General features: G+C 51.8%; 1 protein-coding gene across 1 annotated transcript in view; it reads left to right on the plus strand.

The window, feature by feature from the left end:
- The window catches only part of LOC141154162 (coagulation factor VIII-like), a 229,387-nt gene that overhangs the window by 141,977 nt on the left and 64,311 nt on the right, over window positions 1-23,099 (plus strand). Inside the window, exons 17-18 of the mRNA XM_073639666.1 lie at window positions 2,522-2,786; window positions 4,672-4,851. Coding sequence (XP_073495767.1) covers window positions 2,522-2,786; window positions 4,672-4,851 — 445 coding nt within the window. The remainder of the gene's footprint in view (window positions 1-2,521; window positions 2,787-4,671; window positions 4,852-23,099) is intronic.

A 23,099-nucleotide genomic window follows, 5' to 3' on the forward strand; every position in this document is an offset into this window, starting at 1 on the left:
GATATCTTTACTCATGCACTCTATTCTGTCACTGATGGTGTCATTTGAAAGAGGAATTTGGGATAATTTACCTTCGGCCGCTGTTCCGAGTATCAGATTCGCCATCTTTAACGCTGCTGGTTTTATGAGTGTTTCACCGATGGTGTGCGGCTTGCCCTGCTTTGCGATCAGGTAAGCAACTTCGTACGATGCGGTGAGGATCGGTTTGTTCACGGGTACAAATCCAAGAACAGGCAGAGTGGCCCTTTCATCGAATCTGGCTCTTTTCACCTTGAATTCAGCAAGCGTTGTGTTCTTGTATTCCCCATCTCCATGCAGCTTCAAGAAGCGTTCCTTCAGTTTTGCCGGTGCGAGACTAGAGTTGCTCAACTTGGCATTGCAAATCATGCAGATAGGACGCTGACTCCCATCACGTTCTGTGATACATGTGAATCCATGTTGTACATATTCGTCCGACCACTTTCTTTTTTTGCTCGACATAGTTAGTATGGATTAAAATATTAAGAAAGAAACCACACAACGTACGACTACGACAGTCACACGGTGACTACTGAGCACACTAAATTCCCCGCAGCACTGATTGGCCAATTAATGTAACGTGATCATCTGCAGCAAGTGATGGCCAAGCGGGGCGTGTCATCACAAATTTACTTAATGAGTCGGGTGTGTCTTGACCTCCGGGGCGGAGGCTCCACCGAACCCCTGAGACCGACTCACCGAACCCCTAGGGTTCAATAGAACCCCGTTAAGAGCCACTGATCTACAACATCTACACTGCCCTGCAGCTAAGCTCTACCTGTGGAGAGCTAAACCAACTCGGCTGCATCAACAACAGCTCCAGAGGATCTGTACCGCAGCGGCGGCTCCACATAGCCGCATACCACAGGTGGCGTCACGAACTGTATATAAAAACCATAAATCCCCTATAAATATTCCCCTTTTGATTGACCACCCTGGGTCACGGACTGGGTTACCGCCACTGTGACATCCCCCCTAGCAACGACCAGCCCGGCACCGAGTACCCCACGGCCCAGGAGGCGCGTCACAAACAACGCTTAATACTTGGTGGCAAAACCCTTGTTGGCAAGCACAGCAGTCAGACGTTTTTTGCAGTTGATGATGAGGGTTGCTCACATGTCAGGAGGAATTTTGGTCCACTCCTCTTTGCCGATCATCTCTAAATCATTAAGATTTTGAGGCTGTCGCTTGGCAACTCTGAGCTTCAACTCCCTCCATAAGTTTTCTATTGGATTAAGGTCTGGAGACTGGCTAGGCCACTCCATGACCTTACTGTGCTTCTTTTTGAGCCACTCCTTTGTTGCCTTGGCTGTATGTTTTGAGTCATTGTCTTGCTGGAAGACTCAGCTGCGAACCATTTTTAATGTCCTGGCGGAGGGAAGGAGGTTGTCACTCAGGATTTTACAGTACATAGCTCCATCCATTCTCCCATTGATGCGGTGAATTAGTCCTGTGCCCTTAGCAGAGAAACACCCCCAAAAACATAATGTTTCCACCTCCATGCTTGACAGTGGGGATGGTGTTCTTTGGGTCATAGGCAGCATTTCTCTTCCTCCAAACACGTCGAGTTAATGCCAAAGAGCTCAATTTTTGTCTCATGTGACCACAGCACCTTCTCCCAATAACTCACAGAATCATCCAGGTGTTCATTGGCAAACTTCAGACAGGCCTGCACATGTGCCTTCCTGAGCAGGAGGACCTTGCGGGCACTGCAGGATTTTAAACCTTTAAGGTGTAATGTGTTACCAATGGTTTTCTTGGTGACTGTGGTCCCAGCTGCCTTGAGATCATTAACAAGTTCCCCCCGTGTAGTTTTAGGCTGATCTCTCACCTTCCTCATGATCAAGGATACCCCACAAGGTGAGATTTTGCATGGTGCCCCAGATCAATGTCGATTGACAGTCATTTTGTATTTCTTCCATTTTCTTACTATTGCACCAACAGTTGTCTCCTTCTCACCCAGAGTCTTACTTACGGCTTTATAGCCCATTCCAGCTTTGTGCAGGTCTAGGATCTTGTCCCTGACATCCTCAGAAAGCTCTTTGGTCTTGCCCGTGTTGCAGAGGTTAGAGTCTGACTGATTAATGGAGTCTGTGGACAAGAGTCTTTTATACAGGTGACTATGTAAGAGAGCTGTCTTTAATGCAGGTAACGAGTTGATTAGGAGCGTCTACCTGGTCTGTAGGAGCCAGAACTCATAATGGTTTGTAGGGGATCAAATACTTATTTCTCACTGCAAAATGCAAATAAATGTATCCAATTTATACAATGTAATTTTCTTTATTTTTTTTGGATATTCTATCTCTCAATGTTAAAATTAACCTACCATTAAAATTATAGACTGTTCATGTCTTTGTCAGTGGGCAAACTTACAAAAACACCAAGGGATCAAATACTTATTTCCTTCACTGTAACTATGTATTTTGTACATGTCATACCAATAAAACACGAGCAAATTAATTAAGTTTTATTAACTAGTTAATCTTCTTTCCTTCTTACAAAGTACAAAGACTTCCATTCCGGACTCTTCGGACCTCTGCTTATCTGTCGACCTAAAGTCTTAAAGAAGTCTAATGTTCTTCAGCTATCAATGAAGGACTTCTCACTTGTATTTATGGACATTTCTGAGTCTGAGAGCTGGTATTTCAAAGACAATTGGCAGCAACATTGCTCTGCGACATGCACTTCTAAAATAACGGCTTCCTGCTCTGCAGCATGTAACATGGAAAATGCTTCTAAGGATTTTAGGCCAGAGCACAACTTTCATGGTAAGTTATTCAGTAGTACATGTGCCATGCTGTCTATAAGTCATACATCATCATCATCATCATTTACTGCATGTATTCAGTTTAAGCTACCTGAAACACAATGAGTGGTGATCAAATATATGTAATGACATTATCTGTCGTCTACTGTTTTTGTAGCATTCCTCATCTTATTAATGATTCCCAATCTTTAACTGATATGTAAATGTACAAAAACACTTGGAGTAAAACAAAAGGCTGTGGTATGCCTTCTTCAGGATAGTGTCACGTAGAGCCCTGTGACTAACCCAGCTATGTTGTTATTTCCTGTGTGTCGGACTACACGGGTGGCCTAGGACAAGATGTTCTGTCATGAAGCCAAACACCAGTGACATGGGTTCCTCTGGGTGTGTGGTTGTAACTGCTGTAGATGTTTTCGGTTTAGGCTTCACCTTACCGGATGGTACAGGAACCCAGTATAAGCAAGTAAAGAGTCTCTCTAGTTTCCTGATGGAACTTATATACAATAGGTAGCCGGTACAAAGCTTAATCTTTACATGTTTTGTATTACACAGTTACACACTTTGCGGTTGCAGGTGGTGATAAAAATCTAGTGAGATACGTTACCGTGATACAGCATACTTGAACAAGGCCCCCCATTTTGTAGCTTTCTTTCCTGCCAACCATAGCTCACTTCCAGATGTTACCTGTGCCGCAGCCTGACAAGCCCAGTATTTCTTCACTAATGCTTCCAGATCTGGCTTACACATAGATTCTGCCCCAAAAACTTTGTTTGTGCCGTCTCAGGGTCCCCACTAACCCATGGCTATACCTTCGCACTTTCAGCTCTGAACCCCGTAAACTGAGCTCTCCTTTCTGTCTCTCGTCCAGACTCTTCAGGCACCCAGACTTGCCTACTGTCTCTGGACCCGAACTGCCATGATCCAATGCAGTTACTGGCTTCCTGCCTGTGTCACTTTCGTATTCCTTTTGCACACACCCAAATTGCAGCCTATTCTGTCACAATACCTGTGACTGACTTCACTCTCCTTCTCTCACAGCTCTCTGTCTCCAACTGCCTGGAACTTACTTTCAACTCATTTGTGCTTCTGAAACTCCCACAAAGACTTGCTAACTGTTAAAGGGGATGTCCAGGACTATTATATTTTTTTACTATGGGCCTAAAAACTAACAGGCAAGCAGGTATGTAGTTGCTAACAGAGGCCACTACCTGCCTGTTCTACCAGGCAGCGGCTCAGAGCGGTCACCCACTGCTCCTGCTTGTTATTCAGCTGCTCTACATCGACAGGGCAGCTCTTCTTCTTCCGGACTGCTCTGTCGACGGTTGACAGCCAGATCACTGCAATTAGGCAGTGGGGAGACGGATGTCAATCAGCCCCATCAACGGAGCAGAGGGAAGAGAAGCCACTGAATCGCCGGCAGGAGTGGTCCACGACTGCTCTGTGCCGGCAGAGATCTGCGCCCGGCACAACAGGCAGGTGGTTAGCAACAGTTATGTCAGGCACCAACATGCACTAGAACACATTAATGTAGCATATCATCATATCAAAAAGGAGAATAGCGATGTCTTCAGCTCAGCCATCTTCTCACTCCTTTACAAACTTGCTTTTGTCACCATAGTAGGTCCATTTTGCTAATTATTAAAATTTGCTTGGAGTAATGCTTCGATAATTTGCTTCGATAATTACCCCTTTTAAGACAATGAAGATTTAGACACATATCTATATTTTAGACTGTTTTGTCCTATAAAAATTCAGGCAGAAAACTGGCTAAAACAGAATACCGAATAACTCTACTTGTGATTTCCTGTGTTTTTTTAAAAAAATTGATGTTGATAAAATGGAAAACCTAAATTATCACATTTCTTAATGGCATTTTCTTATTATAGCTATCAATGGATTTGTTGGTGACTCGATGCCTGGTCTGGTTCTGGCTTTGGAGAGAAAAGTACGATGGCATCTACTGAGCATAGGAAGAAAGGAAATTATTCCTGTTCAGTTTCATGGGAATATCCTTACACAACGGAGCCATAAAGATCATCCTATCAATATTGTGAATCTGTACCCCGGTAAGGACGGAGACATCTTGCAATCCCTTTAAGTCCAAAAGTTAGATTCCTCATCAGATTGTCAGTGTATGAAAGCATGTGATACTTAGCCCTATACTGGACAAACAAATGAGTGCTATACACAGAACATATAGGAACTGTAGACTCTACTACGTACAGTAGTGTGGTCTCATCTACAAAAGCAAACAATATTAATCCCATCTTGCATATCATTAATTAAGTTGAATTATAGTGGACTTGGACGTTGAGCAAAAATATTGTGACTTTTAGCGTTTACACGCAAGTCTGGGCCAGCTAGTCCAATATGGTCATAGCATAGGCGGAGAGGGGCATGGCTACCCCCACAAGTCAAATTCATGAAAAGTTATGCCACTAAAGGGCTGTAATTTACTCCAGTCCCTGACTAGGGTACATTTCTCCTGGAAGCGCATGACAATTAAAAGATATAGAAAATTCATTAAGTGGCATGATTCTCTTAATAAATTAAATGCATTTTATCAAAACTGCAGCAAGCAGCCCAGTAAGTAATGCATCAATGGAATCACAACCTCTGTTTCTACATTAGTCTATGTTCACACGTTGTGCTTTTGCTGCGTTTTTAAATGCAAATTAAAAGCTGCTTTTTATAGTACCAGCAAAAGCTATGAGATATCAGAAATCTCATGCACGCGCTTGTTTTTTTCTTCCTGACTGAATTGGAAAACTGCAGCGTTTTTGAAAACTGTAGTATGTCAATTCTTTTAGAGGTTTTGCAGCATTTTTTCACCCATAGAAAGCAATGACTAAGTGCAAAAAAGCAGCAAAAACTGCTGCTATCTGTTTGTCCAGCGTTTTTGGTGAAAAAAAACAGGCACAGCAGGATGCGAAACCCATTTTATTTTTGTGATTTTTCCCAAGTTTAAACCACAAAATCTTGGTGTCCTCACATAGATGATAGTATTAGTACAGTTTAATTAAATTTGTGATATATGTTAAAGTAAACAATGTCCTAACAACTCAGTGCCCTACCAATGTGTGAACGTAAACAATGCCCAACCAACTCAATGCCCTACCATATGTGTTGAAGAAAACAAAGACTGACCAACTTAATGCCCTACCAATGTGTGAAAGTGAACAGTGCTCTAACAACTCAATGCCCTACCAATGTGTAGAATAAAACAATGCCTGACCAAATTAGTGCACCACCAATGTATGAAAGTGAACAATGCCCAACCAACTCAATGCCCTACCTACCAATGTGTGAAAGTGAACAATGCTCTAACAATTCAATGCCCTACCAATGTGTAGAAGAAAACAATGCCTGACCAACTTAATGCCCCACCAATGTGTGAAAGTGAAAAATGATCTACCAACTCAATGCCCTACAGTAGCGTCGGCGTCTCTGCCTCCTGCAGGGCAGAAACGCCGTTCCCCTCACAGTCGCGGTCCCGGTCCGGCGTCCTCCAGCTCCCCTGCTGCTGCTGCGCGCACTGCACGCAGCTTCCCGGGCACTGTGCTTAGGGCACGCGCGCGCTCCCTCCCTCTTGAAGGGGCCGCACACGCTGTCCTAAAGAGTCCCCGGCCAATGGCCGGAGGACCACTCCTATATAAAGCACCTCCTCCAAAATGGAGGTGCCTGTGCAATGTTGTTGTTTGTGTGCTAACACTCTCCTCAGCCCTCAGGTTCCAGTGCCCGCCAGCCTGTCTGTTAGCCATGCCCGCCAGCCTGTCTTATCGGCCGTGCCCGCCAGCCTGTCTATCAGCCATGCCCGCCAGCCTGTCTATCTGCCGTGCCCACCAGCCTGTCTGTCAGCCGTGCCCGCCAGCCTGTCTGTCAGCCGTGCCCGCCTGCCTGTCTACCCGGATCACCTGTCAGGTTACCTACCATGTCCGCCTGCTTGCCTACCTGAATCACCCATCTGGCTACCTGCAATGCTCATCCTCTGTACCTGTCAGCTTCAGCCATATGACCCGTGGGAGTCGCCTGCTCTCACACAAAGTCGGTCCCAGAGTGGCACCTGGTCTACCTGCCAGTCCCTCCTTGGTTCTCGAAGTCGACTAAGCCGCCGTGCGACCAGGGTCGGTCCGAGTAGGCACTTAGTTATGCCCCTCTGGTCCCTCCTTGCATCCCAGCACAGAGGTTCCACTACCCGGATCTGTAACAGTTTGCACAGGCCATGGAGCCCGGTGGCTCCCAGGCTCCTTCTCTCTCAGACTTGTACCAAGAGGTCTCTTGCCAGAGATCCCAACAGGATACTATTCTGTCCTATCTGCGGACAGTCAACTCCCGATTGGACGCGCTGTCCACCCTGACTGTGTCCGCTTCTAACCGAGCGGCACCCGCTCCAGTGGCACCTCAACCCAGTGGTGCTGTGGTACCCGGCTTTGGACCCCGGCTCTCTGGGCCTCCACGTTTTGATGGTGTCCTATGTCGGGGTTCAGAAATCAGTGCACGTTGCACTTTAAACTCCTAGCACACCAGTTCACCTCCGACTGGGCCAAGGTGGCGTCCATCATGTCTCACCTCACTGGAGAGGCATTGGCGTGGCTTAACCCTCTGTGGGAGAGAGGGGATCCTCTGGTGTCCGATCTTCAGGCTTTCCTCGCGGCTTTCCGGAAGGTGTTCGATGAGCCCGGACGAAAATCATCTACTGCCTCCTCACTTCTCTGACTCCGCCAAGGGAGTCTCACTGTGGGCCAGTATGCCATACGTTTCCGAACCCTCGCATCTGAACTTGCCTGGAACAATGAGGCCCTGGTGTCCACCTTTTGGGAGAGCCTTTCTGGATGGATTAAGGATGAACTAGCCGGTCGTGACATACCTCCCTCCCTGGACGACCTTGTGTCATTAGCTACCTGGATTGACATCCGTTTCCTGGAACGCGCTAAGGAGATGACCCGTGAGAGGAGACCTCCGCGCCGATGGTCAAGTCTCGCCAGTAGACCCGTCGTGCCAAGGGGAGTTGCTTCTATTGTGGCAATATAGAGCATCAGATCCGCTCTTGCCCGGTGAGACCGGGAAACTCCAGTGTCTAGGACCACTAGGAGAGGTCGTCCTAGGCAAGAGTTCTTCATCTCCGCCCTTGACTCTGTCCGTTTCCATTACCAGTGGTGAGACCCGCTTCTTCGAGACTGCCCATCTGGATTCTGGAGCCGCTAGGAATCTCATCTAACAGGCCATTGTGGTGCGTTTTCAGATTCCTACCATACATCTGGCGGATCCTTTAGCGGTTTCCTCTGTGGATGGAAAGCTTCTCCCTGAAACCATCTTGTTGGTCACTGAGCCGGTAACTCTTCAGGTGGGAATGCTGTACTCGGAGATGATCTCCTTGTACGTATTGTCCGGCCTCTCTCATCCCATCTTGCTTGGCCCGTCTTGGTTACAGAGACATGAGCCCATCCTGAACTGGAGCTCGGGAGAGGTGCTCCATTGGGGTCAGGAATGCCATAAGACCTGCCTGGTTCCGGTTCGTCCTGCTCGACCCCCGTCTACTCCGGCTAACCTACCTGGCCTGCCAGCACCCTACTGGTCCTATGCGGACATTTTTGATAAAAAGGAGGCAGAGACACTACCACCTCATAGGCCGTATGATTGCCCCATCGACCTAATACCTGGTGCTTCACCTCCTCGCGGGCGAATCTACCCCTTGTCGCTTGCCGAGACCCATGCCATGTCTGAATATATTGAAGAAAATCTTGCTAGGGGATTTATCCAGAAATCCACCTCTCTGGCTGGAGCAGGATTCTTCTTCGTCAAGAAGAGAGACATCTCTCTTCGTCCTTGTATCGACTATAGGGGCCTAAACCAGATTACCATCAAGAATAAGTACCCCCTGCCTCTCATCTCAAAGCTGTTTGACCACCTAAAAGGCGCAAAGATCTTCACTAAGCTCGACCTGCGTGGGGCATACAATCTGGTCCGGATCCGCCAGGGAGACTAGTGGAAGACAGCATTCAACACCCGGGATGGTCACTACGAGTACCGCGTGATGCCCTTCGGTTTCTGTAATGCTCCAGCCGTCTTCCAGGAGTTGGTGAACGACATCTTCCGAGATCTCCTGTATTCCTGTGTGGTGGTGTACCTGGACGATATCTTGGTGTTCTCCCCTGATCTGCCCTCTCACCGGAGGAATGTTCGTCAGGTTCTGCTGAGGCTCCGGAAGAATCGCCTGTACGCTAAGTAAGAGAAATGCCTCTTTGAGTCGACCTCCCTACCATTTCTGGGGTATATCATCTCCGAGACCGGACTGCGGATGGATCCCAAGAAGGTGTCTGCCATCTTAAAGCTGCCCTGACCTGAGGGGTTGAAGGCTATTCAGCAGTTTATGGGATTCCCTAACTATTACTGCCTCTTCATTCCTCATTTCTCCTCCCGGACAGCTCCCATCTCTGCTCTTACCCGTAAGGGAGCAAATCCCAGGGAGTGGTCTTTCAAGGCAGAGAATGCCTTTATCTCTCTTAAACATGCCTTCTCCTCTGCTCCTGTGCTATACCATCTGGATGGCAATAAACAGTTCTTCCTGGAGGTTGATGCCTCTTCCTCCGGAGCCGGAGCAGTGCTCACCCAGAAATCCTCGTCCGGGTGAATGGTGACCTGCGGCTTCTTCTCCAAACTCTTCTCTCCGGACTAGCGCAATTACTCCATAGGAGATCGAGAACTGCTGGCCATCAAAATAGCTCTGGAGGAGTGGCGCTACTTGCTTGAGGGGGCTTTGCACCTGGTGGTCATCTACACTGACTATAAAAACCTTGCGTATTTGCAGACCGCCCAAGACTAAACCCGCATCAGGCCAGATGGTCTTTGTTCTTTCCTCAATTCTACTTCAATCTCCATTACTGCCAGGCAGACAAGAACATTAAAGCCGACGCTCTATCCCGCTCTTTTCTGTCTTCTGACCTGGAAGAGGAGCCTCTACACATCATTGACCCCTCCAGAATAATGACTGTTGCTCCTTTTGACCTGTTGCATCTACCTCCTGTTAAGACCTTTGTAGAGGCTCAGGATCGGAAGAGGGTCTTACTCTGGGGCCATTCCTCCAAACTGGCTGGCCATGCCGGCCAGAGGAAGACACTTTTGCTCATTTCCCGGCACTATTGGTGGCCCACCCTGCGCAAGGATGTTGCGGATTTTGTCGCAGCTTGTTCCTCTTGTGCCCGCAACAAGATACCTAGGCACCTTCCAGCCGGTCGTCTTCTTCCTCTTCCCGTGCCTTCCACTCCGTGGCAACATATTGCAATGGATTTCATCACGGATCTTCATGTATCGGCCGGTTGTACTGTCATTTGGATGGTCGCCTACCGTTTCTCCAAGACGGCTCACTTTATTCTTCTGCCTGGTCTTCCGTCTGCACCCGTGCTGGCTAAGGACTTCATCCATCACATCTTCCGTCTACACGGCTTATCCCTCCACATTGTCTCGGACCACGGAGTTCAGTTCACTTCTTGCTTTTGGAGAGCCATGTGCAAGCTGCTGGATGTCTCTTTGGATTTTTCTTCGGCTTATAATCCTCAGTTCAATGGTCAAGTGGAACATATCAATCAGATTCTTACCAGTTTTCTTCGGCACTTTGTCAACGCTCACCTGCCCTGGCTGAGCTCCTGCCCTGGCCGAGTTTTCCTATAACAACCATGTGAGTGAGTCTTCTGATAAGTCTCCGTTTTTTGTGGTCTACGGTCAACACACCCGGATTCCGTTTCCCGTCTCCGCTTCAGTGGACAATCCTGACGCGGAGTTTCTCGTCAGTGAATTTTCGATGATTTGGGAAGACACTCGATCTGCTCTCCTTCAGTCCTCCGAGCGGATGAAGAAGCATGCTGATAAGAGACGCCTGGATCCGCCTCAACTCCGCCCGGGAGACAAGATCTGGCTTTCCTCCAAATATGTCCGTCTCAGGATACCATCATACAAGTGGGGTCCGCGGTTCATTGGTCCGTTCGAGATTCTGAACCAAATAAATCCAGTGGCTTACAAGCTGAAACTCCCGGCCTCCTTACGGATCCCCAACTCATTTCACGTGTCTCTCCTCAAACCGGTTGTCCTTAATTCTTTCTCTGATGATCCAGGTACCACTCCAGCTCCAGTCTCCTCTGAGAACGTCTTTGAGGTAGAGAACATTTTAGCCATCAAGAGGGTAAGAGGAAAGACTTTCTTTCTTGTGGATTTGAAGGGGTTTGGTCCTGAGGAGAGATCTTGGGAGCCCAGGGAGAACATTCATGCCTCTCGTCTTCTTTAAAAATTTCTTGCGGGCCTAAAGAAGAGGGGGGCGTAAAGGGGGGGAGGGGTACTGTAGCGTCGGTGTCTCTGCCTCCTGCAGAGCGGACTGGACTAGTAGTCAGGTTGGCGGACTGGACTTGTAGTCAGGCTGGCGGGCTGGACTTGTAGTCAGGCTGGCGGGCTGGACTTGTAGTCTGGCTGGCGGGCTGGACTGGTAGTCAGGCTGGCGGACTGGACTTGTAGTCAGGCTGGCGGGCTGGACTTGTAGTCTGGCTGGCGGACTGGACTGGTAGTCAGGCTAGCAGCAGGACCTGAGGGCTGAAGCAGAGTATCCTACACAAAGCTACAACCTTGCACGGGCAACTCCATATTGGAGGAGGTGCCTTTTATAGGGGAAGTCCTCCGGCCATTGGCCGGGGACTTTTTAGGACGACGCGCGCGGCCCCTGTAAGAGGGAGGGAGCGCGCGCGCGCGCCCTAAGCACAGAGCCGGGGAAGCTGCATGCACCAGCAGCAGCTGCAGGGAGGCCAGAAGATGCCGGAGCAGGATCATGGCGGTAAGGGGGACGGCGTCTCTGCCGGGCAGAAGGCAGAGATGCCGATGCTACAGTACCCCCCCTTACGCCCCCTCTTTTTCAGGCCAGCAAGAAATTTTTTAAGGAGAAGCGGGGCGTGGATGTTCTCCCTGGGTTCCCAAGTTCTCTCCTCTGGGCCAAACCCCTTCCAATCCACCAGAAAAAAGGTTTTACCTCTTACCCTCTTGGTGGCCAGAATGTTCTCTACCTCATAGACGTCCTCAGCGGAGACAGGAGCTGGGGAGGTACCTGGATTGTCGGAAAAAGAATTAAGCACAACTGGTTTGAGGAGAGATATGTGGAAGGAGTTGGGAATCCGTAAGGTGGCCGGGAGTTTTAACTTGTAGGCTACTGGGTTAATTTGCTTGAGGACTTCAAAAGGGCCGATGAACCGTGGGCCCAACTTATAGGAGGGTATTTTGAGACGAACATGTTTGGAGGAGAGCCAAACCTTGTCTCCCGGACGGAATTGAGGTGGATCCAGACGTCTGTTATCAGCATGCTTCTTCATCCGCTCGGAGGATTGGAGAAGTGCGGATCTAGTATCCTCCCAAATAGTGGAAAATTCGATGATCAGAGACTCCGCGGCCGGGTTGTCCACTGAAGAGGAAACGGGAAACGGAATCCGGGGTTGTTGAACGTAGACCACAAAGAACGGGGCACTTGGAAGAAGATTCACTCTCATGGTTGTTGAAGGAGAACTCGGCCCATGGTAGGAGCTCCACCCAATCGGTATGGTGAGCCTTGACGAAGTGCCGGAGGTAGCTGGTAAGGATCTGGTTGATACGCTCCACTTGGCCATTGGACTGCGGATGGTAAGCGGAGGAGAAATTCAGGGTGACATCCAGCAGCTTACACGTAGCACTCCAGAATCGCGAAGTGAACTGGACCCCTCGATCAGACACAATGTGGAGGGGGAGGCCGTGGAGACGAAAGATGTGATGGATGAAGTCCTTAGCCAGCAGGGATGCAGACGGGAGACCAGGCAGAGGGACGAAGCGAGCCATTTTAGAAAAGCGGTCAGCGACCACCCAAATGATTGTACAACCGGCGGAAACAGGGAGATCCGTAATAAAGTCCATAGCAATGTGTTGCCACGGGGCAGCAGGTAAGGGAAGAGGCAGGAGACGGCCGGCAGGAAGATGTCTGGGAACCTTGTTGCGGGCACAGGACGAACAGGCCGTGACGAAGTCTACCACATCCTGGCGCAGGGTAGGCCACCAGTAATGCCGGGTAATCAGCAGGAAGGTTTTCTTTTGGCCAGCATGGCCGGCTAGTTTGGATGAATAACCCCAGCGAAGAGCCTTCTTACGATCCGGAACTGCTACAAACATCTTACCGGGTGGGAGACGAGACAGATCCAAGGGGGCCACATTCATCACTTTGGAGGGATCAATGATATGTATAGGCTCCTCCTCTTGATCGGAAGACAGGAAGGAATGGGACAAGGCGTCTGCTTTAACGTTCTTGTCCGCCGGGCGGTAATGTAGGGTAAAGTTAAAGCGGGCAAAGAACAAAGACCACCGGTCCTGACGCGGAATGAGTCTTTGGGCGTTCTGAAGATAAGCCAAATTTTTGTGGTCAGAATAGATGAACACCGGGTGCAGAGTCGAGCAGGTAACGCCACTCCTCCAGAGCCAATTTGATGGCTAGCAGTTCTCGATCTCCTATGGAGTAGTTGCGCTCAGACGAGGAGAAGAGCTTGGAGAAGAAGCCGCAGGTTACCATTCTCCCGGATGGAGATTTCTGGATGAGCACCACTCCGACTCCGGAAGAGGAAGCATCAACCTCCAGAAAGAATTGTTTGTTGTTATCCGGACAGTGCAGCACAGGGGCAGAAGAGAAGGTTTGTTTTAAAGAGAGGAAGGCCTCCTCCGCTTCGGACGGCCATTCCTTAGGATTTGCTCCCTTTCAGGTGAGCGCAGAGATGGGAGCAGTACGGGAAGAGAAATGTGGGATAAAGAGACGGTAATAGTTGGCGAAGCCCAGGAATCGCTGAATCGCCTTCAACCCCCTCTGGACGAGGCCACTTTAAAACGGCAGAGACCTTCTCGGCGTCCATCCGTAGACCAGTCTTAGAGATAATATAGCCCAGGAACGGAAGAGAGGACTGCTCAAAGAGGCATTACTCAAATTTTTCATATAGGTGATTCTGCCTGAGCCTAAGCAGGACCTGACGAACATCCCTCCGATGAGAGGGAAGATCCGGAGAGAAGACCAAGATGTCGTCCAGGTACACCACCACGCAAGAATATAAGAGGTCACGGATGATGTCATTAACTAATTCTTGGAAGACGGCGGGAGCATTACAGAGACCGAAGTGCATCACACAGTATTCATAGTGACCGTCCCGGGTATTGAATGCGGTCTTCCACTCGTCTCCTTGGCGGATCCGGACCAGGTTATACGCCCCACGAAGATCAAGCTTGGTGAAGATTTTCACGCCTTTAAGGCAGTCGAACAGCTCAGAGATGAGCGGCAGGTGGTATTTGTTTTTGACAGTGATTTGGTTGAGTCCTCTATAATCGATACATGGGCGTAGTGAACCGTCTTTCTTTTTAACAAAGAAAAATCCGTCTCCAGCCAGGGAGGAAGATTTCCGGATGAATCCCCTAGCCAGATTTTCTTCGATGTACTCCGACATGGCCCGGGTTTCGGCCAACCACAACGGGTAGATACGCCCACGGGGTGGAGTGGCACCGGGTATCAGGTCGATAGGGCAATCATATGGCCTATGGAGTGGCAGAGTCTCTGCCTTCTTCTTGTCGAAGACATCAGCATAGGACCAGTAGGGTGCTGGTAAACCGGGTAAATTAGTCGGAGTAGATGGGGTTCGAGCCGGACGAACCAGAACCAGGCAGGTCTCATGGCAATCCTGCCCCCAACGGAGCACCTCACCGGATTGCCAATTCAGAACGGGTTCATGTTTCTGTAGCCAGGGTAGACCTAGCAAAAGGGAGTGAGAGACACTGGAAAGCACATGGAAGGAGATCCTCTCTGAGTGCAGCATTCCCACCTGCAGGGTTACGGGCTCTGTGACGAGCAAGATGGTCACCGGAAGGAGTCTTCCATCCACGGAAGCGACTGCCAATGGTTCGGCCAGAGGTTTGGTAGGAATCTGATACTTCTCTACAAGGGACTGGGCTATGAGACTCCCAGCGTCCCCGAAATCCAGATGTGCGGTTTCAAAGAAGCGGTTCTCTCCTCAGGAAATAGAGACAGATAAAGTCAAGAACGGAGAGGATTTACTCTTGCCTAGGACAACCTCTCCGAGCGGTCCTAGACACTGGAGTTTCCCGGCTTCACCGGGCAGGAACGAATCAGGTGCTCCTTACTACCACAGTAGAAACAGCTCCCCTCAGCTCGGCATGTCTCTTGGCGAGATTTGACCATCTTGGTCAGGTCGATCTGCATAGGTTCGGGCAAGCGTGCCCGGGGAGTTGAAGGTTGGGAAGCAGGTCTCTGGAAAGCAGGAGCAAGACGAGGTATTCTTCTCTCCCGGGTAGTCTTCTTAGCACATTCTAGGAAACGGATGTCAATCCGGGTTGCTAGTGACACCTGTGTAACGGGTCTGGGAGGTGGAACCTCTGAGCTACTATACAAAGGGCAGTCCTTGTAAGGAAGCGGGTGGCTCCCAGGGAAGGCGGGTAGGTAGACACGGCAAGTGACAAGGACAGTCTCAGGGTAGAAGGGCAGGGCGGTCACAGCAAGTGACGGGGACAGTCTCTTGACAGGCGGGTGGTCACTGCAAGTGACGGGGACAGTCTCTTGACAGGCGGGTGGTCACGGCAAGTGACAACAGGGTAAGAGTCTCTAGGCAGGCAGGGGGTCACGGCAAGTGACGGCAGAGCCTCCAGGTAGGCTAGCAGGCAGGTAGCAGGTGAGCGCTCCCAGGTGAGCGAGTAAGAGTCTCTGGACAGGCAGGTGGTCACAGCAAGTGACGGCTAAGCCTCCAGGTAGGCTAGCAGGCAGGTAGCAGGAGAGCGCTCCCAGGTGAGCGGGTGAGAGTCTCTGGTCAGGCAGGTGGTCACAGCAAGGGACGGCTAAGCCTCCAGGTAAGCTAGCAGGCGGGTAGCAGGTGAGCGCTCCCAGGTGGGCGGGTGAGAGTCTCTGTACAGGCAGGTGGTCACAGCAAGTGACGGCTAAGCCTCCAGGTAGGCTAGCAGGCGGGTAGCAGGTGAGCGCTCCCAGGTGAGCGGGTAAGTTTCTGGACAGGCAGGCAGGTATCAGGCAGGTATCTGGCAGGTACTTCCTGATCCGCAGGCGGACTGATCCATAGACAGACTGGCAGGTGCTGGTAGGCAGACTGTCGGACCACAGGATTGCAAGCAGGCAGACCGAAATCAGGCAGATATCAGGCAGGTATCAGGCAGGTATCAGGCAGGTATCAGGCAGGTATCAGGCAGGTATCAGGCAGGTATCAGTCAACGGGACCTGAGGGCTGAAGCAGAGTTCAAAGGCTTTGCAACAACATTGCTGGGGCACCTCCATATTGGAGGAGGTGCCTTATATATGGTGAGGTCCTCCGGCCATTGGCCGGGGACTCCTTAGGACGGTGCACGCGGCCCCTTTAAGAGAGAGGGAGCGCGTGTGCATGCGCCCTAAGCACAGTGACCGGGAAGCAGCGCGCGCTGCCAGCAGAGCGGGAGGAAGACGCCGGGCACGGAGAGGTGAGGGTGCCTAGCAGGAGGCAGGGACGCCGACGCTACAGTACCCCCCCTTTAGGCCCCCCCTTTTTTAGGCTAGAGAGAAATTTATCAAGGATGAGAGGGGCATGGATGTTCTCCCGGGGCTCCCATGTTCTCTCCTCAGGACCAAACCCTTTCCAATCCACTAGAAAAAAGGTCTTTCCTCTTACCCTTTTGGAGGCCAGAATGTTCTCTACCTCAAACTCGTCTTCAGCGGAAACCGGAACAGGAGGCGTACCTGTAGACTTGGAAAAAGAGTTAAGTACCACGGGTTTGAGTAGAGATACATGGAAGGAGTTAGGGATCCGCAAGTTGGCCGGGAGTTTCAATTTATGGGCCACTGGGTTGATTTGCTTGATAACTTCCAGTGGGCCGATGAACCGAGGCCCTAACTTGTAGGAAGGAATCTTGAGCCGGACATATTTGGACGAGAGCCAGACTTTATCTCCAGGACGGAATTGCGGTGGATCCAGACGTCTTTTGTCAGCCTGTTTCTTCATCCGCTCAGATGACTGAAGAAGTGCGGATCTGGTACTCTCCCAAATGGAGGAAAATTCGCTAAGAAGAGATTCCGCAGCCGGGTTGTCCACCGAGGTGGAGACGGGAAACGGGATCCGAGGATGCTGACCGTAGACTACAAAAAACGGGGATTTGGAGGAAGATTCGCTCTCGTGATTATTGTAGGAAAATTCGGCCCATGGTAAAAGATCCACCCAGTCGGAATGGTGAGCATTAATAAAGTGCCGGAGGTAACTGGTTAAATTTTGGTTGATCCGTTCTACTTGACCATTGGACTGTGGGTGATAGGCAGAAGAAAAGTCCAAGGTGACCCCCAGCAATTTACACATGGCTCGCCAAAAGCGAGAGGTGAACTGAACCCCTCGGTCGGATACAATGTGGAGAGGAAGACCATGAAGACGGAAAATATGTTGTATAAAGTCTTTAGCCAACTCAGATGCAGACGGGAGGCCCGGCAGGGGAATGAAGTGAGCCATCTTAGAAAAGCGGTCAGCGACCACCCAAATGACCGTACAACTGGCAGAGACAGGGAGGTCCGTTATAAAGTCCATAGCTATATGCTGCCACGGGGCAGCAGGTACAGGAAGAGGAAAGAGGCAGCCGGCTGGCAGGTGTCTCGGAACCTTGTTGCGGGCGCAGGACACACAGGCTGAAACAAAGTCTATTACGTCCTTGTGCAGGGTAGGCCACCAGTAATGCCGGGTAATAAGCTGGAGGGTCTTTTTCTGACCAGCGTGGCCAGCTAGCTTAGACGAGTGTCCCCAGTGTAGGACCTTTTCACGATCAGGTACTGTTACAAACGTCTTACCGGGTGGAAGACGATTTAGATTCACGGGGGCCACCTGCATTACTTTCGCGTAGTCGATGATGTGCTTAGGGTCCTCCTCTAGATCAGAGACCAAAAAGGATCGGGACAAGGCATCAGCTTTGATGTTTTTGTCGGCCGGACGAAAATGAAGAATGAAATCAAAGCGGGCGAAGAACAAGGACCACCGGGCTTGGCGCGGGTTAAGTCTCTGGGCACTCTGGAGGTAAGCCAAGTTCTTGTGGTCCGTGTGGATTATTACCGGGTGAAGAGCCCCTTCGAGCAGGTAACGCCACTCCTCCAGTGCCAGCTTAATAGCCAATAATTCTCGGTCTCCTATAGAATAATTGCGCTCAGAAGAGGAGAAGAGTTTGGAGAAGAAGCCGCAGGTTACCATTCTTCCGGAAGACGACTTTTGGGTGAGTTCCGCTCCGGCTCCGGGGGGTCAACTTCTAGGAAGAATTGTTTGTTGCCGTCCGGACGATGCAGCACAGGGGCGGAGGAGAAAGCTTGTTTCAAAGAAAGGAAGGCCTCCTCAGCTTCGGGTGGCCATTCTCTGGGATTAGCGCCCTTACGGGTGAGCGCAGAGATAGGGGCAGTCCGGGAAGAGAAGTGCGGAATGAAGAGGCGGTAGTAGTTGGCGAAGCCCAGGAACCGCTGAATAGCCTTCAACCCCTCCGGTCAGGGCCACTTCTGGATTGCAGACAGTTTCTCAGGATCCATTCGTAGGCCGGTCTGAGAGATTATGTAGCCCAGAAACGGAAGCGAGGTCTGCTCAAAGAGGCACTTCTCATATTTTGCGTAGAGGTGGTTCTGCCTGAGCCTGAGCAGAACCTGACGAACGTCCCTCCGGTGAGTGAGAATATCCGGAGAGAAGACCAAGATGTCGTCCAGGTACACCACCACGCAGGAGTAGAGAAGGTCACGGAAGATGTCATTGACCAACTCTTGAAAGATGGCGGGAGCGTTACAAAGACCGAAGGGCATTACCAGGTATTCATAGTGGCCGTCCCGGGTGTTGAATGCCGTCTTCCATTCATCCCCCTGACGGATACAGACCAGGTTATACGCCCCACGGAGGTCCAGCTTGGTGAAGATTCTAGCACCCCTCAGACGGTCAAATAATTCGGGAATGAGCGGAAGAGGGTATTTATTTTTCACCGTGATCTGGTTAAGGCCTCTATAGTCTATACAGGGATGGAGTGAGCCGTCTTTCTTTTTGACGAAGAAGAAGCCTGCTCCCGACGGGGAGGTAGATTTCCGGATAAATCCCCGGGCCAGATTCTCCTCAATATATTCAGACATGGACCGGGTCTCAGCAGCGGACAACGGGTAAATACGCCCACGGGGAGGAGTAGCGCCGGGTATCAGGTCGATTGGACAATCGTATGGTCTATGAGGGGGTAATGTCTCTGCTTCTCTTTTATTAAAGACTTCCGCATAAGACCAATAGGGAACCGGTAGGCCGGGTAAATTGGCTGGGGTAGGAGAAGGACGGGCAGGATGAACGGGAACTAAACAAGTCTTATGGCAGTCCAGTCCCCAGCGAAGGACTTCTCCGGTCTTCCAATCATGCACGGGTGCATGTTTCTGGAGCAAGAAGTAGGCCTAGCAAGAGGGCGTGAGAGAGTCCAGGCAGAACATGGAAGAAGATGCTCTCAGAGTGCAGCATTCCCACCTGCAGAGTTATGGATTCTGTGATGAGTTGAATGGGATGCGGTAAGAGACCCCCATCCACGGAGGCGACAAATAAGGGTACAGCCAGGGGTTTGGTGGGAATGCGGTATTTCTCTACCAGGGATTGAGAAATGAGATTTCCGGCAGCTCCAGAGTCAAGTTGAGCTGGTTCAAAGTAACGGTTCTCCCCGCAGATGACAGAGACCGACAGCATCAGAGATGGAGAGGGTTTACTCTTGTCTAGGACGACCTCTCTGAGCGATCCTAGACACAGGCGTTTCCCTACCTCTCCGGGCAGGAACGGATCCGGTGCTCCTTGCTGCCACAGTAGAAGCAGCTCCCTTCGGCACAGCGTAATTCTTGACGGGTTTTGACCATATTTGTCTGGTCGACCTGCATAGGCTCGGATGAGTGCGCCTGAGGAGTAACGGAGGAAGTGACGGGTTTCTGGAAGGTAGGGGCAAGGCGTGGAAACCTCCTCTCATGGGTGACCTCTTTGGTGCGCTCCTGGAACCGGATGTCAATCCGGGTGGCAAGTGTTATTAAGTCTTCGAGAGTGGTAGGAATGTCCTGACCGGCGAGTTCATCTTTAATAAGGCCGGACAGACCCTCCCAGAAGACGGACACCCGGGACTTCGTTATCCCAGGCAAGCTCCGAAGCAAGGGTACGGAACCGTATGGCATATTGGCCCATGGTGAGACTACCTTGACGGAGACGTAGCAGAGATGAGGCGGATGAGGTCTTCCGTCCTGGTTCGTTGAAGACTTTCCAGAAAGCCGTGAGAAAGGCTGGCAGGTTGGACACCAGGGGGTCTCCTCTCTCCCATAGAGGATTTAGCCAAGCCAGCGCCTCCCCCGTGAGATGGGACATGATGAAGGCTACTTTGGCTCGGTTGGTGGAAAACTGATGTGCCAAAAGTTCGAAGTGCAGAGTGCACTGGTTAATGAAGCCCCGTGCCTGACCGGGATCGCCTCCAAAACGAGGCGGGGCGGAGAGGCGGAGACCGGGAAGGGATGCCATGGTGTTGATGGGCAGCGGCGGTACCGGGGTAGTAAGAGTGCGAGGGGAAGCTGCTCCTGATGAGGCAGTCAGTGTGTCCAGGCGGGAGTTAACACTACGCAGGTGACTCAGGATGGACTCCTGTTGGGACCTCTGACGGGAAAGTTCATGACATAGGTCCGAGAGCGAGGGAGCTTGGGTGCCACCAGGTTCCATGGCCCGAGCAAACTGTAACGGGTCTGGGAGGTGGAACCTCTGAGCTACTATACAAAGGGCAGTCCTTGTAAGGAAGCGGGTGGCTCCCAGGGAAGGCGGGTAGGTAGACACGGCAAGTGACAAGGACAGTCTCAGGGTAGAAGGGCAGGGCGGTCACAGCAAGTGACGGGGACAGTCTCTTGACAGGCGGGTGGTCACGGCAAGTGACGGGGACAGTCGACAGTCTCTTGACAGGCGGGTGATCACGGCAAGTGACAACAGGGTAAGAGTCTCTAGGCAGGCAGGGGGTCACGGCAAGTGACGGCAGAGCCTCCAGGTAGGCTAGCAGGCAGGTAGCAGGTGAGCGCTCCCAGGTGAGCGAGTAAGAGTCTCTGGACAGGCAGGTGGTCACAGCAAGTGACGGCTAAACCTCCAGGTAGGCTAGCAGGCAGGTTGCAGGAGAGCGCTCCCAGGTGAGCGGGTGAGAGTCTCTGGTTAGGCAGGTGGTCACAGCAAGTGACGGCTAAGCCTCCAGGTAGGCTAGCAGGCAGGTAGCAGGTGAGCGCTCCCAGGTGAGCGGGTAAGAGTTTCTGGACAGGCAGGCAGGTATCAGGCAGGTATCTGGCAGGTACTTCCTGGTCCGCAGGCGGACTGATCCATAGACAGCCTGGCAGGTGCTGGTAGGCAGACTGTCGGACCACAGGATTGCAAGCAGGTTGACCGAAATCAGGCAGATATCAGGCAGGTATCAGGCAGGTATCAGGCAGGTATCAGACAACGGGACCTGAGGGCTGAAGCAGAGTTGAAAGGCTTTGCAACAACATTGCTCTGGCACCTCCATTTTGGAGGAGGTGCCTTATATATGGTGAGGTCCTCCGGCCATTGGCCGGGGACTCCTTAGGACGACGTGCGCGGCCCCTTTAAGAGAGAGGGAGCGCTCGCGCGCCCTAAGCACAGTGACCGGGAAGCAGCGCGCGCTGCCAGCAGAGCGGGAGGAAGACGCCGGGCACGGAGCGGAGAGGTGAGGGGAACGGCGTCCCTGCCTAGCAGGAGGCAGGGACGCCGACGCTACAACCTGGTCATCCAGGGTGGTAGGAACGTCCCGGCCGGCTAACTAGTCCTTAATCCGACTGGAAAGGCCCTCCCAGAAGGTGGACACCAGGGCCTCGTTGTCCCAGGCAAGCTCAGAAGCGAGGGTACGGTGAGACTCCCTTGGCGGAGACGGAGCAATGAGGAGGCAGTAGAGATCCTTCGTCCGGGTTCATCGAAGACCTTCCGGAAGGCAGTGAGGAAAGCCGGAAGATCGGACACCAGGGAATCCCCTCTCTCCCATAGAGGGTTAAGCCATGCCAATGCTTCCCCGGTGAGGTGAGGCATGATGAATACCACCTTGGCCCGGTCGGAGGGAAACTGATGTGGCAGAAGTTCAAAGTGCAGCGTGCACTGGTTCAGAAAGCCCCGACATAGGACGGGGTCACCTCGAAAATGAGGAGGCGCAGAAAGCCGGGGTTTTAGGCTGGATGCCGTGGTATTGGTAGGTAGCGGCGCTGCTGGAGAGGGTGTTGCTCGACTTGAGGCGGACACAGGTGGGACAGACAGCGTGTCCAGGCGAGAGTTGACAGACCGCAGGTAGGTCAGGATGGTTTCCTGTTGGGATCTCTGATGAGAAACCTCCTGGTACAGGTGAGCAAGCGAAGGGGCCTGGGAGCCACTGGGTTCCATGGCCCGTGCAAACTGTTACGGATCCGGGTGGTGGAACCTCTGTGCTGCGGTGCAAGGAGGGACCAGAGGGGCGTAACTAGGTATCAACTCGGACTGACCAAGGCCGTAAGGCGGCTCAATCGACTCTGTGACCAGGGAGGGACCGAGCAGAGGGACCAGGCGCTACTCTGGGGACCGACCTTGGGGTCAGAAGGCAGGGACTGACCGGTACAGCAGATGAGCACGGCAGGCAGGCTGACGGGTGATCTGGGCAGACGGACTGGCAGGCACGGCAGGTAACAAGCAGGAGCCTCCAGGTAGGTGGGCTGGTAGGCACGGCTGGTAACAGGCAGGTGCTTCTAGGTAAGCGGGCTGGCAGCACGGCAGGTAACAGGCGGGAGCCTCCAGGTAGGCTGGCTGGTTGGCACGGCAGGTAACAGGCAGGAGCCTCCAGGTAGGCTGGCTGGTAGGCACGGCAGGTAACAGGCAGGAGTATCCAGGTAGGCTGGCTGGTAGGCACAGCAGGTAACAGGCAGGTGTTTCCAGGTAAGCAGGCGGACCGAGCCCATAGACAGACTGGCGGACTGGACTGTAGACAGACTGTCGGGCTGGAGAGTAGACAAGCAGGCGGACTGGACTAGTAGTTAGGTTGGCGGACTGGACTTGAAATCAGGCTGGCGGGCTGGACTTGTAGTCTGGCTGGCGGGCTGGACTGGTAGTCAAGCTGGCGGACTGGACTTGTAGTCAGGCTGGCGGGCTGGACTTGTAGTCTGGCTGGCGGACTGGACGGGTAGTCAGGCTAGCAGCGGAACCTGAGGGCTGAAGCAGAGTATCCTACACAAAGCTACAACCTTGCACGGGCACCTCCATATTGGAGGAGGTGCCTTTTATAGGGG

This window comes from Phyllobates terribilis, unplaced genomic scaffold (genome assembly GCF_046119375.1).
Source record: "Phyllobates terribilis strain yellow unplaced genomic scaffold, ASM4611937v1 Scaffold_7__3_contigs__length_470593459, whole genome shotgun sequence".
NCBI classification, from domain to species: domain Eukaryota; kingdom Metazoa; phylum Chordata; class Amphibia; order Anura; family Dendrobatidae; genus Phyllobates; species Phyllobates terribilis.